The sequence below is a fragment of the Anolis carolinensis genome, chromosome 4 (assembly GCF_035594765.1).
Source record: "Anolis carolinensis isolate JA03-04 chromosome 4, rAnoCar3.1.pri, whole genome shotgun sequence".
In the NCBI taxonomy this organism is placed as follows: Eukaryota; Metazoa; Chordata; class Lepidosauria; order Squamata; family Dactyloidae; genus Anolis; species Anolis carolinensis.
Window position 1 is genome coordinate 1394557 of NC_085844.1, and position 18758 is coordinate 1413314.

At 44.6% G+C, this 18758-nt stretch overlaps 1 protein-coding gene across 1 annotated transcript in view; it reads left to right on the forward strand.

Annotated features, from left to right (window-relative positions):
• Window positions 1-18758, forward strand: part of wdr97 (WD repeat domain 97) — a 104788-nt gene that overhangs the window by 7086 nt on the left and 78944 nt on the right. Inside the window, exons 2-8 of the mRNA XM_062979840.1 lie at window positions 2083-2267; window positions 7876-8459; window positions 10560-10681; window positions 12566-13226; window positions 15554-15702; window positions 17618-17854; window positions 18014-18104. Coding sequence (XP_062835910.1) covers window positions 2083-2267; window positions 7876-8459; window positions 10560-10681; window positions 12566-13226; window positions 15554-15702; window positions 17618-17854; window positions 18014-18104 — 2029 coding nt within the window. The remainder of the gene's footprint in view (window positions 1-2082; window positions 2268-7875; window positions 8460-10559; window positions 10682-12565; window positions 13227-15553; window positions 15703-17617; window positions 17855-18013; window positions 18105-18758) is intronic.

The window sequence follows — 18758 nt, forward strand, 5'->3', positions numbered from 1 at the left end:
CCATCTAATCCAGGTAAAATCTGATCATTTGTATTTTATAGGCAGTGTGGAAGAGGCCTAAGTGAGGCCTAACTCTGCCTGTCCCCTGGGTGAGTGGGTTGGTAGGAGACCAAGTGGGTGGAGCTTAGCCTTTTAACTGGCAGCAATTGGATAAAAACAATTATTCCTCTCCCTCTAATTAGGACTTTATTTTTCTTTTCTTTTTGTTGTATCAACCTAGAGGCATGGATGATGGGTTGTGTTGTCAATTTTCGAGGTTGTGGGGTGTTTAGTTTTGTTGTTTTGTTGGTTGCCAGGATTCCATCACTCTTTTATATATATAGATTTACAAATCATATTTACAAACGCAGCAAAAGCCATCACTCGAAGCTGGCATTTCCCCTTTGCCTCTCGGCTCGGCACACACAGCTCAACCGAAGAGATAATAATATAATAATAATAATAATAATAATAATAATAATAATAATAATAATTTTATTTTTGTACCCCGCCATCATCTCCCCAGAGGGACTCGGGGCGGCATACAGATATAAAACCAACATACAATAATATCAAATACAAAAACACACAAATAAATTTAAAAGGCATTAAAAATCACAGTCATTATAAAACACTTGAGAAACACAGCAATAAAAACATAAAATGAGCTGGGCAAAGTGCACTGAGTGGAACTTGTAAACAAGAAGGAAGTTAAGGTGCTACAACGTCATGGGAAGAGACTTAAACTGGGGTGAGCACTGAGGCTATGTCAAGGAGTTAACCAAGGGGTACAACTGGTCAGAAGGACCCGCTAGTACCAGGGTTTAGTATACTTCTTCAAAGGCCTGCTTGATAAGAAACACATTCCACAGTCCGAAGGAAGTTCCGTCCTCCAAGGCCGGAAATCATGCCTCATAGGTCACAGCAGGCTGTCAGTCAAACTGGCCTGCTGTTAACTGTTTCACTGCTGAAACACACACTTGTAAAACAGCAGAAACACTTGATTTACATTTCATATACACACAACCAAAATCCAACAATTCGCGTATAGCTTGAGCCGCCCCTGATAGTGTTGCATCATCCCTGGAACTCAGAAACTACTCCATGGTCTTGTATCATATGTTCACACTTGCAGTGTCATAATCACCCAGCAATCAGCTCTCTGGATATGGCGTCTCATTTTGCTTCTTGCCCAAATCCTGACAGGTGTGATGTCTCATGGGCCTTGTAGTCCTGTTCCTAGTACTATTGTGGCAGACGAGGAGGAAAACATGGGATTTCCACCGGTTCAGCCAGAATCGGAGCCCCTGCACCTGGAGGATGTTTGCCCTCAAGAAGTCAGCCAAACAAGCCTTGGGCAGAATTCTCCCCCGTTTTCCCGGAGAGACAATTATAATAGAGATAGAGGAGCCAGGGAGGCGAATCGCCGGAGTCTCAGAATCGCAGCCAAACAATTAGCAGATTAGGTCTGCTTCCCTTGGGAAATTCTAAGGAGTCATGCATCTGGACAGAGTTGAGTTTCACTTCTCGTTCTCCAGGGAAAGGGTTCTTCTGGCGGGAAACGAGACCCTATTTAGGTGTTTTGCCGCGAAGGAAACCTTGCGGAGTCAACTCGTCAGCTTGAGGAGTGAGATCGTGTGTGGACTACGCAACTCCAGTTCCTTGTTTCCAGGACCAAGTTCAAATCCTGCCTTGTTCCCCGGACCTCGCCACGGACCTTGTTCTTGTTTCTTGTTGCCTCGTATCAAGTCTTGTTTAGCCAAGAATCTAGTTTGTTTTCCAGCCTTGTTGTCAAGTTTCAATGGACTAAAAGACCTTGTCATCTCCCCACACTATTGCTTGGCAAAGTGTGTGTTTCGGTTATTGGATTATAACTTTGGACCTTAATATCTCATATTGGACATTATTTTCCTGGACTATATTTGACCTTTCCTGAAAGGTCTACTTCTGAACTATATTCTTCACTTGTTTTTATTGACTTTATATAATTCTTTTATAAAGATATTAGATAGAATCCGGCCTCTGCGCATGGTTATTGGTGTTCTGTAGCCTGGGTCCTGACAACAGGGTCTTTCCTCACTTTTCCTTGCATTCCTCCTGCAGCAGCCCAGGCGGGGTCGAGGAAGAGGCTCCACTCGCAGGCGAATATGGAGGAGAAGAAAGAGACGGACGGAGAGGAGGGTGAGGAGAGTCCGGGGGAGACCCGATCACCACCCGAGAAGCAGAAGAGCAGGGCACGGCAGCTCTGGCGCACGCTCCAGAAGGACTTCCGGCATGCCGTGGAAAAGGTATGTGCCACAGTATCGTGGAATCCTGGAGTTGGAGGAAACCACCTGAGACTTTGCTGCTTCTATTCTATAACATACTAGCTGTGCCCGGCCACGCGTTGCTGTGGCATTGTCTGGTGGTGTTGGTGAGAAATTGTTGAGGTAGTGGTGGTATTCCTTCTACCATGCAGGAGGACACAATCCAAGCACTCCTGACAGATGGCCATCCAGCCTCTACATAATAATGATGATGAAGATAACAACAACAACAACAACAACAACAACAACAACAACAACAACAATAGAAGCATAGAATCCAAGAGTTTGGAGAGACCCCTAAGGGCCATCCAGCCCAACCCTTTCTACTATGCAGCAGGACACAATCCAAGCATTCACAACACATAGACAACGTATAAAAACTATACACTACTGCACAGGGACATAGACCCTACAACAGACATTCAATAGCACCACTACCTCAACAAGTTCTCACCAACACCACTAGACAACGCCACAGCAACGCGTGGCCAGGCACAGCTAGTAAGATTATAAATGGGTAATATAGCTGTGTGGAAGGGTCTTGAGTCTACACTGCCATATAATCCAGTTAAAATCAGATAATCTGTATCTTAAAGGAAGAGACCTGAGGCGTAACTCTGCCTGTCCCCTGGGCTGAGTAGGTTGCTAGGAGACCAAGTGGGCGGAGCCTAGCCCTCTAACTGGCAGCAATTGGATAAAAACAATTATTCCTCTCCCTGTAATTAGGACTTTATTTTTCTTTCCTTTTTGTTGTATCAACCTAGAGCCGTGAATGATGGGTTGTGTTGTCAAATTTCGAGGCTGGGGAGGAGCCTGTACTTTTGTTGTTTTGTCCGCTGCCCTGATGCCATCACTCTTTTATATATATAGATGTAAGACAATTTTTGTTCCTGAATTATAAATTGTCACAGGATGCTGGCATAAATGACTTCACAATTTATAGTTTCTAAATCATGACCTCCCTGAACCATTGCAAGTTGGATAACAAGTGTCCCAGAATCAAGCAAAATACAGAAGAGTATTTTCACAGCAAACCCATGCTTCAGCCCATCCATCAACGGAGTCCAACTGCCACCATCTGACCTTATTTACACACTGTGTAGTAAATTCATGGATTCGGGTTTTCATCCAAAATATCCAGAGGCTTTAATCTTCACCGTGGCAATATATACAAATGTGCAATCAGGATACGCAAATCCACTTTCCTTCTACATAAACAATCAGAATAATCATATACAGTAGAACAGGGGTCCTCAAACTTTTAAAGCAGAGGGCCAGTCCACAATCCTTCAGACTGTGGAGGGGCCGAATTATCATTTGGGGGGGAAAAACAAACAAATTCCTGTGCACACTAAACATGTCTTATTTGTAGTGCAAAACAACAACAACAACAACAATGAAAGAACAATACAATGTTTAAAAATGAAAACAATTGCAACCAACATAAACCTATCAGGATTTCAATGAAAAGTGTGGGCCTGCTTCTGGCCAATGTGATAGTCAAGTTAATTTGGATTGTTGTTGTGTGCCTTCAAGTCATTTCAGACTTGAAATTATTTATTTATTCATTTACTACATTTATTTATTACATTGATATCCCGCCCTTCTCACCCCAAAGGGGACTCAGAGAAGCTGTATGTACATACAATATGTGCATACAATTCTTGTTTGCCAAGAATCTAGTTTGTTTTCCAGCCTTGTTGCCAAGCTCCATTGGACTAAAGGACCTTGTCATTTCCCCACACTTTGCTTGGCAAAGTGTGTGTTTCGGTTATTGGATTATAACTTTGGACTCTAATATCTCATATTGGACATTGATTTCCTGGACTATATTTGACCTTCCCTGAAAGGTCTACTTCTGAACTTTATTCTACACTTGTTTTTATTGACTTTATATAATTCTTTTATAAAGATATTAGATAGATTCTGGTCTCTGCGCATGGTTATTGGTGCTCTGCAGCCTGGGTCCTGACACTAAGGGAAAGTTTTGGAAGTTCAATGCACTTGTTCCATCTATCTATATATATAAAAGAGTGATGGCATCACAGTGACACACAAAACAACAAAACTACAGGCCCCCCAACCTCGAAATTTGACAACACAACCCATCATCCACGCCTCTAGGTTGATACAACAAAAAGAAAAGAAAAATAAAGTCCTAATTAGAGAGAGAGGAAGAATTGCTTTTATCCAATTGCTGCCAGTTAGAAGGCTAAGCTCCTCCAACTTGGTCTCCTAGCAACCCAATAAAAAATAATAAAAAACACTAAAAAATTGATACAATAAAATACTATAATAACAGAAAATAACTAAAAATAATACAAGAAAATAATAAAATATAATAAATAAAAACTTACAATAAAATTAATAAAAAATTGCAAATAACGTCAAATAAAAATTACACAACAATTTTTAACCAATACCACCACCACTTTGCCACAGCAACGCGTGGCCAGGCACAGCTAGTTAGCATTATATATTACTACTAGCTTTGCCCTGCCACGCGTTGCTGTGGCTTATGAGAATCATTTGTGGAGTAGCAGTGAATAGCCTTGCAGCCTCAAAGCCTGGCCGTTTTCCGGAGTAGCTGGAGCTTTTTGTTGTGCTGGGTTGTGCTGCCAAGTTTAGTGTTTCTGGGATGTGTAGTTTTGTTGTTTTGTCCTAGGCCGAAATTTCATTACCATTTTATATATATAGATATTGAACTATATCACTATACTGTAATTTTATATGTAATATATAATGTATAATTAATATTATTATATGGTATTATTATTAGTATTATATTGTATAACATTATAATATTATTATCATTATTATATGTATATACAATATAATTATATATTATAATTATGTATATACAATATTATTAAAAATGATATAAAATATTATATTATAAAACTGAGGTCAGGGGCCAGGTAAATGACCTTGGAGGGCCGCATCCGGCCCCTGGGCCTTAGTTTGGGGACCCCTGCAGTAGAGTCTCACTTATCCAACATAAAAGGGCCGGCAGAACGTTGGATAAGCGAATATGTTGGATAATAAGGAGGGACTAAGGAAAAGCCTATTACACATCAAATTAGGTTATGATTTTACAAATTAAGCACCAAAACATCATGTTTAAAAACAAATTTGACAGAAAATTTTATTATTTATTTTATTTACAGTATTTATATTCCGCCCTCCTTTCTTACCCTGAAGGGGACTCAGGGCGGATTACAATGAACACATATATGGCAAACATTCAATGCCAACAGACAAACAACATACAGTATAGACAGACACAGAGGCATTTAACATTTTTCCAGCTTCACAGTTCCGGCCACAGGGGGAGCTGTTGCTTCACCGTCCACTAGTGGCTGTACTTCCTCATTCCTTTCCTCGTGTTTTGCTGGCAGTTTTATGGTGTTGTAAATTAGTTAAATTAGCCTCCCGCATAAAGCGTATCTAAATTTCCCTAATTGACAGATGCAACTGTCTTTCGGGGCTGCATAGGTCAACAGCAAGCCGGGCTATTTAATGATCGGGGGCTTAACCCGACCCGGGCTTTGAACTCAGTAGTGATTTATTGCAGCTGGTTACTAGCCAGCTGCGCCACAGCCCGGCCCCGGCTGTGAAAAAGTAGTTCAATACGCAATAATGCTATGTAGTAATTACTGTATTTACGAATTTAGCACCAAAATATCATGATGTATTGAAAACAATGACTACAAAATGTGTTGGATAATCCAGAACATTGGATAAGCGAGTGTTGGATAAGTGAGACTCTACTGTAGTCACATATCATATAGGCAGATACTCACACTGAGTCACACCGGAGAGAGAAAGATGGATTCTTTCATCCTCCTTTTATAGGCACCTGCTGATAGGTCATCAGTACAGGACGCTGCCTGATGCCACCCCTTTGCAACAACCTTCACATGGTTATGACTCAGCCATTACCACACCCCCATCATGACATCCACAGTCATACCCAGGTGCTATCAATATACCACATGTTCATCAAACCATATTTTATTCTACGACTAGAAATGCTTTGCCATTTCTATCTAGCATAAATGCCTTTTCCTAATTGGTTTTATTATAAAACCACTAGCTGTGCCCGGCCACGTGTTGCTGTGGCAAAGTGGTGGTGGTATTGGTTAAAAATTGTTGTGTAATTTTTATTTGACGTTATTTGCAATTTTTTATTAATTTTATTGTAAGTTATTGTAAGTTTTTATTTATTATATTTTATTATTTTCTTGTATTATTTTTAGTTATTTTCTGTTATTATAGTATTTTATTGTATTAATTTTTAGTGTTTTTTATTATTATTTTTATTGGGTTGCTAGGAGACCAAGTTGGAGGAGCTTAGCCTTCTAACTGGCAGCAATTGGATAAAAGCAATTATTCCTCTCTCTCTAATTAGGACTTTATTTTTCTTTTCTTTTTGTTGTATCAACCTAGAGCCGTGGATATGGGTTGTGTTGTCAAATTTCGAGGTTGGGGGGCCTGTAGTTTTGTTGTTTTGTGTGTCGCCGTGATGCCATCACTCTTTTATATATATAGATAGATGGAACAAGTGCATTGAACTTCCAAAACTTTCCCTTAGTGTCAGGACCCAGGCTGCAGAGCACCAATAACCATGCACAGAGACCAGAATCTATCTAATATCTTTATTAAAGAAATATATAAAGTCAATAAAAACAAGTGTAGAATAAAGTTCAGAAGTAGACCTTTCAGGGAAGGTCAAATATAGTCCAGGAAATCAATGTCCAATATGAGATATTAGAGTCCAAAGTTATAATCCAATAACCGAAACACACACTTTGCCAAGCAAAGTGTGGGGAAATGACAAGGTCCTTTAGTCCAATGGAGCTTGGCAACAAGGCTGGAAAACAAACTAGATTCTTGGCAAACAAGACTTGATACGAGGCAACAAGAAGCAAGAAGCAAGAACAAGGTCCGTGGCAAGGTCCGGAGGAACAAGGCAGGCTTGGAACTAGAACAAGGTCCGTGGCAAGGTCCTGGAAACAAGGAACTGGAGTAGCGTAGTCCACACACGATCTCACTCCTGAAGCTGACGAATTGACTCCGCAAGGATCTCCTTGCGGGTAAACACCTATATAGGATCTTGTTTCCCCGCCAAGGAACACTTTCCCTGGGGAACAAGAAGTGGAACCCATACTGTGTCCAGATGCATGACTCCTTAAGATTTCCCAAGGGAAACAGGCTTAATCAGCTAATTGTCTGGCAGCAATCCTGGCGCTTCGGCGATTCGCCTCCCTAGCGCCTCTATCTCGATTATAATCATCCCGGCGAGAGAACGGGGAAGATTTCTGCTCAAGGCTTGTTTGGCTGACTTCTTGAGGGCAAACATCTTGCAGGTGCAGGGCCTCCGATTCTGGCTGAATCGGTGGGAAACCCAAGTTTTCCTCTTCGTCTGCCACAATAGTACTAGGAACGGGACTACATGGCCCATGAGACATCACACTTAGTCACAGAGTCTGTTTCTTCAGCTTTTCAGCCCAAACATTCATATGTATAACACTGGTTTGCTGACGGTTGCGAGCCTTTCCCCAGCATGACCACCTGTGTCTTTTTGCAGATGAAGACGGAGGAGATGAAGGTGGCCTACCTGAGCCACGGCCTGCAGCACCTGAGCCACCTGGTCCTGGACAGTCCTGTGCGGTACGTGACCCACGACCCCTCGAGGGGTCTCTTCATGGCCCTCGACTCGGAGGACAAGCTGCACTTCCTGCGGGAAGACGGGTCCTACAAGGGCTCCGTCCGGGCTCCCTTTCCCATGATGGGGCTCCTGTACGCCACGGAAGTGGACCAGTTTGTGGCCTGGGATGCCGGGGGGCTGCAGGTGCTGAACGCCCGGCTCCAGCCGCTCTCGCAGGCGTCCTCTCCCTGCCCCATCCGCTGCGGCCTCTACTGCCAGGAGCTGAACCGCATCGTGACGGCCGGCGAGCGGAACCTGACCCTCTGGGACTTCCGCTACGGCCACCGCAGCCTCCACTGCCGCCTCTCCGTTGACCTGGGCTCCGAGGACACCATCACCCACCTGGCCTTGGATGCCACCAGCTCAAAAGCCCAGCGCTGCTTCGTCTCCTACGGCACCGGAGTGGCGGCCTTCGACATCTCCAAGGGGATGCTCTTGTCCTCCAAGAGGAACCTTCACAGCAGGTGAGGCCTGTTCCTCAAACCATAAAGGGAGAGAAGAGGGCGATGGAGATGGAGATGATGGAGATGATGTAGAGGATGAAGATCAAGATGACGTCGATGGAGATGGGAATGGAGATGATGATGGAGATGTGGATGATGATGGGGATAGAGATGATGGGGGAAGAAAGGATGGAGATGGAGATGGAGATGATGAGATGATGACGGGGTTGGAGATTATAGAGGTGGAAAGGATGGAGATCCAGTCCAACCCCCTGCTAAGAAGCAGGAAATGATGCAGATGATGATGGAGATGTGGATGATGATGGGAATGGAGATGATGGAAGAGTCCCCATTGGGGAGATGGTGGCGGGGTATAAATAAAGTTTTATTATTATTATTATTATTATTATTATTATTATTATTATTATTATTATGAGGAAAGGATGGAGATGAAGATGATGATGAGGGTGATGGAGGTGGAAAGAATGGAGATGGGGATAGAGATTGATGATGAGATGATGATGGGGTTGAATATTATAGAGGTGGAAAGGATGGAGATGGAGATGATGAGATGATGACAGGTTGGAGATTATAGAGGTGGAAAGGATGGAGATGGGGATGGGAATGGAGATGATGATGGAGGTGGAGATTATGATAATGATGATGGAGATGGGGATGATGATGGGGATGGAGATGATGGAGGAGGAAAGGATGGAGATGATGATGATGATGATGATGATGATGGAGGTGGAAAGAATGGAGATGGGGATGGAGATTGATGATGAGATGATGATGGGGTTGGATATTATAGAGGTGGAAAGGATGGAGATGATGATGGAGATCATGGAGGTGGAAAGAATGGAGATGGGGATGGAGATGATGATGATGGAGATGGGGATGATGATGGGGATGGAGATGATGATGGGAATGGAGATGATGGAAGAGGAAAGGATGGAGATGAAGATGATGATGAGGATGATGGAGATGGAAAGAATGGAGATGAGGATAGAGATTGATGATGAGAAGACAATGGATTTGGAGATTATAGAGGTGGAAAGGATGGAGATGGAGATGGGAATGGAGATGATGATGGAGATGGGGATGAAGATGATGATGATGGAGATGTGGATAATGATGGGGATGGAGATGATGATGGGAATGGAGATGATGGAAGAGGAAAGGATGGAGATGGAGATGAGGATGATGGAGGTGGAAAGAATGGAGATGGAGATGATAATGACAGGGTTGGAGATTATAGAGGTGGAAAGAATGGAGATGGGGATAGGAATGGAGATGATGATGGAGATAATGATGGAGATGGGGATGGAGATGATGATGGAGATGAGGATGTCAGTCTGTTTAATGGTCCTCCCCCAAGAGGGACGTAAACACAAGGAATGTGTGACAATATGTAAAAAAAAGTCCTTGATTGACTTAATGGTCTAGTCTGGGTGAACACAATAGAGAGAGTCCAATGTACATAATGACTATTTGCCAGTGATAAACAAGTCAATGGGTGAGGCTCGCCCAAAACGTATGTGCTGTGCCTCAGGAGAAGATAGTCCAGATTTTATCAATGGAAACAGATAAACTTCTCCATAAAGGAAGGAAATTCACCAATGAGACAGGAATTCATCAATGGGATGGGGCTCTTTAACAATGATAGCAGTAGAGTTTGTCAATGGGATTGCAGAGTGCCCTGACGTACATTACACCAAACAGTCCATTCACCTGCAACGTGATCTGCTTCCCACTTCTTCAAGCATTATCATACCTCCAGTAGTTATGTCATAGTATGGTATGAGCAAAGTAAAACAGCTTCAGTTTAGTAATTCCTGGGAGAGTTTGTGCTTGGTTTCCTCTTGTTGTTGTAATTCTTATTTGCTCACATATCAGTGTCTGGCTTCTGGAAACACTCTGAACGAGAGACCTCCAGGAGCCTCGGACATCGAATGCCCTGCTCTGGTCTTGCAAACTCAAGGGAACAGCCGTGGCTTCTTGTGTCAACAGAGACCATCTTCACCAGTAGGAACCAGTTCCCTTTCTGACAGGAGCTGGTGGCATTTCATGGGTTTCGGGATTGACTCAACTGGTTCTTCTTGGGGTGTTTCTCCGCCTTAGGGTGATCACAGACATCACCTACTGCGATGTGACCGGGTGCATCGTGACGGCCTCCCGGGACACCACCATCAAGGTCTGGGACGACAACTGGCACATCCAGACGGTCTTCGTGGGCCACACTGGTGAGGATGTCATAAATACTTTAAAAAACATTTAAAAAATTATTTTATTTTGTTCTCAGTGAGACAGAGTATTAGGCACTTTACAGAGAAAGAAGGTAGACACGGTAGACTATATCTACTACATTGGGTACAAAAGCAAAGGGGATATTTATTTATTTACTTATTTATTTACAGCATTTATATTCTCCCCTTCTCACTTTGAAGGGGACTCAGGGCAGATCACAGAACACATATACAACAGATAGAGGTATTATACATAGGAATTTTCCCATCTCCGTCATCCTGGAGGTTGTGCTTGATTCCGGCCACCGGGGGTGCTGTTGCTTCATCCTCCACGTCGAAGAGCCCTGATCACAGATTTCCTCTTTTCTTTTGATCGCCAGCATTTTCTGGTATTTCCTTTTTTATGGTGCCATAAAATACCTCCCCGCTTAAGTGGTACCTATTTATCTACTCATGGCTGTTTTCGATCTGCTAGATAGGCAGTGAGTTGGGCTGAAAGTTGGGTACTCATCACCGACCCGGGCTTCGAACTGCCAACCTTTCAATTGATTTGGCCACAAAAAACATAGTCATCCAGTCTATGTCTTTCAATCAAAAAACCTAGAAGAATATTCCAAATTAGAGAGGATGAGGAAGAGCCCTTCTCCCCCTAACTGCCAGTCAGAAAGGTAGGCTCCTCTGCCTTTAGCTCCCCTCCCCTCTGCCTTTAGGCCCCGTCTCCTTTGTATCCTAGCAACTCCCTCAGCAAAAATGGCGCCCAGGGCAGAGGCAGAGTGCACTTAGGCCTCTTCCGCACTGCCTAGAAAATACAGATTGTCTGATTTGAACTGGATTATATGGCAGTGTAGAATCAAGGCACAGCTATATTACCCAGAATGCCAAGGCAGATAATCCACAGTATCTGCTTTGAACTGGATTATCTTGAGTCCACACACTCAGAAGACTCCACACTGGCCCCACAGGCTTGCTTTGTTGTTAAGCATACACATGCAACAGGATACACCACCAATATAGGACATTTAGCCCATGAATTACTCTTCAGGGGTACTGAACAGAGACCCGAGTTACAGGGATGCTGCACCGTTGTCTCTTGTGAATGTGTCCGATCCTCCTATCAGGACTTCCCCTTTAATGGCCGGTTGTGCAAAGTAGCTTGGAGCGCAATCACTCTCAGAGAGGGAAAGGGACTGAGGTGAAGGGAAGAAAAGGACCAAAAAATGCCCACAAAACAAGATGTGGGAAAGGAGGATAAAGACTGTGGAGGGAGGGAGATGGACAAAGGCCGAGGTGGATGGAGGAGGTGAGATGGCCAGAGACCAAATTGTGGGATAGGATTGGCTGTGACTCTTCCTTCGAGGGTGACCTTTTTATTGCGCCAAATTGCTATGTGTGTGTGTAAAGAAATCCTTGCAAAGAAATCCTTGCAAAGTTGGTTTGCAAAGGGAACTCTGCAAAAGAGCTCAGCTTTGCAGAGGCAAGACAACGCCTAAAACAATGTATCTGTTTGATGGCAAGTGGCTGAGATTGTCAGTTGGAATTTGAGCTTGGAGGGAGAGCACAGAAAAAGACAGGGCTCTCTAGCTACGGTCAAGTAGCTGTTTTGAATATGCTATGCTGATTGATTGGTTATTGATCTTATGCAACTACATGGACATTGTATGATTGCAGAACTGTTTTATATTTCAACTCAACAAGCAAGAGTAAAGTTCCTTTGTTCTTTTCAATTCCTCTGCCTGGTGTGAGTTTCTTTGCACATGGTGTTAACTGGATGCTACTGATTCCGCTATACTCTCACCTGGTAACACTTTTTTCTTCTTTGCCTTGTTTTCCCTCAATCTTCCTTTTCTGTCCTGAACTCGCCTTGCTTTGCCGCACCACCAGCTCCGGTCATTGCAGTGACGTTCTACCCAGAACGTCCGTTCATCTTCTCCGCCTCCCAGGACGGGACCATCCGCACCTGGAACCTGAGCACCACCGACCAGGTGGACCAGGTCCACACCTCGGAGCCTGTGGAGACCCTGGAGACCCTAAGCATCTCACGGGTGGCCTCTTGCTCTGGCCGCCTCCTCAACCTCTGGAAGATCAACCAGCTCTACTCGCTCTACACGCCGCTGGGGTCCCCCCTCAGGCGCTTGGCCTGCGTCAACTTGGAGGCCGTGGGAAACTTCCCGATCCGCGCCGTCTGCATCTGCCAGGACTGCTCTGTGCGGCTGGTGGACGTCCAGAGTGGCCTGATCCTCTCCTCCTTCGTCTTGGATCGCTCCTTACGGCCCAAGGAGGCCGCCTACTGCTTGCCGCGGGAGACTCTCTTCGTGCTGACCGAACAAGGCTCCCTGCTGCGCATCAACACAGCCACCGACCCCATGGTCGTGAGGAAGAACATCTCCAACCAAGAGCCCAGGTCCAGGCCCTGCTGCCTCCTGCTCTACAGCCACATCGTGGACCCCGGTAAAGTCTTAGCCACTTGGCTGCAGGTGAAGGAAGACAAGACTTATCGGAAGCAGTGGCAGAAGCAGCCCCTCATGCTCCAGGACAAAAACAGGTAAAGGCAAACAGGTAGACTAGATCCCGCCCCCCCTCCAGATGCTTTCTTCACCTAGCTAGGTATAGGCTGGCATCCATATTTGTAGTTTTACCCAATGATGGTTGGTTGTTGCTACCTGCCATCATGTTTGTCAGGGAATCGGCGACCCTGACTGATTGATGAGCCAGGTCTCACCTCTGCCCATCCGTCAGGCCACTCTGCAAACGGCAAAAGTGGAACCGACCAAGAATGACAACTTTGCTGTTTATATCTGCTGATCCCAGCGGCACTGAAGCTTTATTTACATTAATATAAAAAGGTAAAGGTTTCCCCTGACGTTAAGTCCAGTCATGTCTGACTCTGGGGGTTGGTGCTCATCTCCATTTCTAAGCTGAAGAGCCGGCGTTGTCCGTAGACACCTCCAAGGTCATATGGCCGGCATGACTGCATGAAATGCCGTTACCTTCCCGCCGGAGGTACCTATTGATCTACTCACATTGGCATGTTTTCGAACTGCTAGGTTGGCAGGAGCTGGAGCTAACAGAGGCCGCTCACGCCGCTCCCGGGGTTTGAACCTGGGACCTTTCGGTTTCCAGCTCAGTGCTTTAATGCACTTAGCCACCGGGGCTCCTTTACATTAATATATACAGTGCTAATTGACCAAAGCTGTCAGGACACATCTTGTATCCACAAGATCAAAACACGGAACTTCTCTGTCTCTCTCAGAGTCCGTTATCTGTACACTGACGCACCTCCTCTGCATTCCACAGCCTGTGATGTATCCTCCTGTCACGTAGCACAAACAGAAATCTTTGTCATTTGCCCTTCCAGCAATCAATCAGGGCTCGCTGCAATTAACCTCTTGACTGCTGGAATGCTTGCTGGAACGAATGCACACATTTCCACAGCAACAATAGATAAAACATTTCACTCAATATCACAAAACACTAACAATGTTGATCCTGATTTATGGCAACCTTGCTCATGAGAGTGATATGGAATCTAGACCGCAATACTTTGAGGATTCTGCCTGGCAAGGAATGCTAACAATTAATAGCCAAAGTTCCAGATCAAAATTAATTAACCAAAGCAGCCAAAGACAAGGACAGAGGCGTTTTATTTCCATCTTGCAAGATGTGATATTTGCAAGCTTTCTGCTCCAAAATTACAAGCATAAAGGAGCATTTGCTCAGTATAAGAGTTTCATACAACCAGGTCTATTGAGTTTTGAATCCTCCCTCCCGTTTCTGGTTGGCCGGAGAAAGAGACTGGCCAGGATAAATAATAATAATAATAATAATAATAATAATAATAATAATAATAATAGGATCCATGCTAGGACTGGTCCAGAGTGGGGGCTTTGGAGTCACCCCATGGGAAGGGTCCAGCCTGGAAGAATAGTTTAATCCAGTTCTATATTACACACATGTAGAGAAAAACAACAAAATAAGTACAATGTGTTGACGAAGGCTTTCATGGCCGGGATCACAGGGTTGTTGTGTGTTTTAAGGGCTGTCTGGCCATTTTCCAGAAGTATTCTCTCCTGACGTTTCACCCACATCTATGGCAGGCACCCTCGGAGGTTGTGAGGTATGGAGAAACTAAGCAAGGAAGGTTTATATATCTGTGGAAGTTCCTGGGTGGGGGAAAGAACTCTTGTATGTTGGAGGTCAGTGTGAATGTTGTAATTAATCACGTTGATTAGCATTAAATGGCCTTCCAAGCTTCACCTCCTGGCCTGGGGTAATCCTTTGTTCAGAGTCATTAGCTGCCCCTGATTGATTCATGTCTGGAATTTTCTGTTTTTAGAGTGTTGTTCCTTATTTCTGATTTTGGAGTTTTTAAATATTGCTAGCCAGATTTTGTTAACTCCAAAACCAGAACAGTAAATAAGGATCAACACTCTAAAAACAGAAGAATTCCAGACATGATCATTTGTGCTTGCTATAAAAGTTTATATTTTGTTTTTTTGTTGTTGTTTTAAATAACTAGGTACCAGATTAAAGATATTTTTATGTCGTTTCTAAAAATGTAATAATATCTGTGGGCCATAGATCTTGATTTTTAGATAAGTTTTTGAAACTTTGTAGCTAAAATAGACATTGGATTTAATTAGCTCCATATAAAATCTAGAACGAATCATTGAATGTAAATTATGTTGTGATATGAACGTATTCTTCATGATTTGCTCCAGGGTGTCTGCAGTGTTTTTCCTTCTGTACCTGTCCCAATCCTTTCCCCCCTTTGCTTCTGTTTTTCCACCGACCTCCCACCCCAAAACAGCTTCTCTGCACCTATACACCCATGACCCGCTCCTTTCTCATTGACTTGACTCTCCTTGCCAGGTTCCTCCCCATCATGGGGCACAAGGATGGGCTCCTGAGTGTGATGGAATGGTTTTCGGGACGGATCCAGTGCCAGGTGAAAGCCCACAGCCCCAGAGCGGTCACGGCTTTGGCTGAATATCCCACCCAGATGTGCGTCATTTCAGCGGGTGAGTCTTTAATGGGTGTGTTGAGGCCAAAGGACAGCCAGTGAGACTAGAACCATGCAAGAGAATGGGACAATGCTGAGCCAGGGGCCCAGAGGAAACTGGAAAGCCCTCAAGCTTGTTATGGAATAGAGCTGTAGTCCTGGAGTTAGAAGAGACCACAAAGGCCATCCAATCCAGCTCTGCCGCAGACTAACCCTTTTCTCCAGGAAAGGGAACCTGGAAAGCCTCGGCTTGCATCTTTAAAACTCCCAGCAAAGTAAACAAACAACTACTTATTCCTTGGCAACTCTAACAGAAATAGATACCACTTCATGCAAACACCAGGCAAAGACAGTGGCAACAGTTGGCGGATACTCCATAAACAGCCTTGTACGAGGGCTATCCAGAAAGTAGATTACGTTTTGGAATTAAAAATGAACAAACTTTAGGAGAAAACATTTACCATATGCAATTGAAAGCCAGACCCAAATACTGACGTCAGGGTGTGTGCGTGTTGGGTTTCTTCAAAACCATCGATCAATCAGCTCCGCATCAGCACCCTGATGAACTGGTGATCTTCTGCCCTTCACCAATTCTCCTCCAATGTCAGACTGCTTGCTCTCGTTCTGAGAAGCAGTACAGACCAAAGACATCTGCAGTTCAAACAGTCCAAACATTTATTCAATATTTACAAAGGGTATTTACAAACAGTAAAGGCCATCGCTGGAAGCGGGCATTCTTCCTTTGCCGCTCGGCTCGGCACACACAGTCCAACTGATAAGAAGCACATTCCTTAGTCCGAAGGAAGTCCCGCCCTCCAAGGCCGGAAATCATGTTGTATAGGCCACAGCAGGCTGTCAGTCAAACTGGCCTGCTGTTAACTGTTTCATTGCTGAAACACACACTTGCAAAACAGCAAAAACACTTGATTCACATTTCATACACACACACAACCATAATCCAACAAATACCACTTTTCAACATAGTCCCCATTGAAATCTAGGCACTTCTCATAGCGATAAAAGAGTTTGGAAAGTCCTTCCCCACCAAACTTTGCCGCTTGGCTTGCGTCCTCAACTAGGCGGGCGTCCCTTTCCGCAGCTGCGCATGTGCATGCGCTCAACTTTCCCCCATGCTCGTCCTGGATCGTTCTTCTGTTTTGCAAATATTGGATGAACTATATGTTTTATATTTTATATTGTATTAATTGTTTGTAATAGATTTTATATGCTGTTTGATTTTAATTATGTGTTGGCATCGAATTGTTGCCAATTGTACGCTGCCCTCAGTCCCTTCGGGTGAGAAGGGAGGGATAGAAATATTGGAAATTATTAAATAAATAAAATGATTGCAAGGAAGGTTATGGTGACCGTTTTGTGGGACAAGAAAGGTGTGCTTCTTGCAAAACCTTAGAAAAGCAATCCAGAACGAGCATGGGGGAAAGTTGAGCGCATGCACATTCGCAGCTGCGGGAAGGGGACACAAGCCAAGCGGCAAAGTTTGGCGGGGAAGGACTTTCCAAACTCTTTTATCGCTATGAGAAGTGACTAGATTTCAATGGGGACTATGTTGAGAAGTGGTATTTGGGTCTGGCTTTCAACTGCATATGGTAAATGTTTTCTCCTATACTTTGTTCATTTTTATTCCAAAACGTAATCCACTTTCTGGATAGCCCTCATATATACTCACAGAGCAATTTATTTCTTCTTCCTTGTAGAGAAATGTCCAAATGTTTCTAAATCAGGTACGGGCAACCTTCAACCCTCCATGTGTTTTGGACTTCAACTCCCACAATTCTTAAGAGCATACCAGCTGATAGGAATTGTGGGAGTTGCAGTCCAAAACACCTAGATGGCCAAAGGTTGTCCTTTTGAAATGACAACAGAGAAATGGTGGGTGGGATTTTAACTGTGTGCTGGCCCCTTTCCCCGGACAGGGAACGACCGGACGGTGAAGATGTGGCGGCTGTTCCCTTACGCGGATGAGTGCCTGGTCCCCCTCCTCAGCTTCTCTTGTGCTGCTCCGGCCACCCACATGTGCTCTCTGGGCCCCACGCTGGCGATGGCCTTCCAAGACCCCCAGACCGTTACCCACCGCGTCGTCTACTACAACCTGATGGAGCAGAGCCGCTCTGAGCATGGGCCCGAGGAGGACGCCGAGGACGACATCACAGGTGGAATTGGGACAAGTGGGGCCGGACCCAGGGTGCCTCCCTGAACTGCCTTTGGGAAGCATGACATCCTCTTATCCCCTCCCTCCTTCCTTCCTTCCTTCCTTCCTTCCTTCCTTCCTTCCTTCCTTCCTTCCTTCCTTCCTTCCTTCCTTCCGATAGGTCTCTGCTGCTGCCCCAACCTGAGGCTCTTTGCCTCATCCAGCCGGGATGGATCCGTGAAGATCTGGAACATGAAGAATCAGATGCTGCGGTGAGAGATGGGGGTCAAAGCTGAAGCATTTGGGAACAATCCCCCCAAATAATTGCAGGGTTCCCGGGGGTTGTAAAATGGTTGCGGGGAGCATATTCCTCTCATCTTTGCTCTGAGGCAGGGGTCCCCAAACTAAAGCCCGTGGGCCAGATGTGGCCCCCCAAGGTCCTTTACCTGGCCCCTGTCCTAAACTTTAGACTTAGGGTTGACCTAAGTCTACCTGGTCTTTGGAGGTCTCTTTGCTTATCTATGGTCTTATGAGATCATCTAGATGGTCTTTGGAGGTCCCTTTCCTTACCTATGGTCTTATGTGTCAAGATGCAGAACCAGGGGGTCAGGGTGTGTGTTGGTGGGTTTCTTCAAACACCATCGATCAATCATGCTCCTGACCAGCACCCTGATGAATTGGTGAATTTCTGCCCTCACCAATTCCTCCAAAGTCAGGCTCAAAGACATCTGCAGTCTGAAGTTCAAACATCTAGTTAATATTTACAGAGATATTTACAATTGTAGCTTAGTCCATTGCTCGAAGCCGGCTTCTTCGGCTCAGCTCTTCGCTCACAGTACAACAAGAGATAAGAAAACACATTCCTTAGTCCGAAGGAAGTCCCGACCTCCAAGGCCGGAAATCATGTCTCATAGGTCACAGCAGGC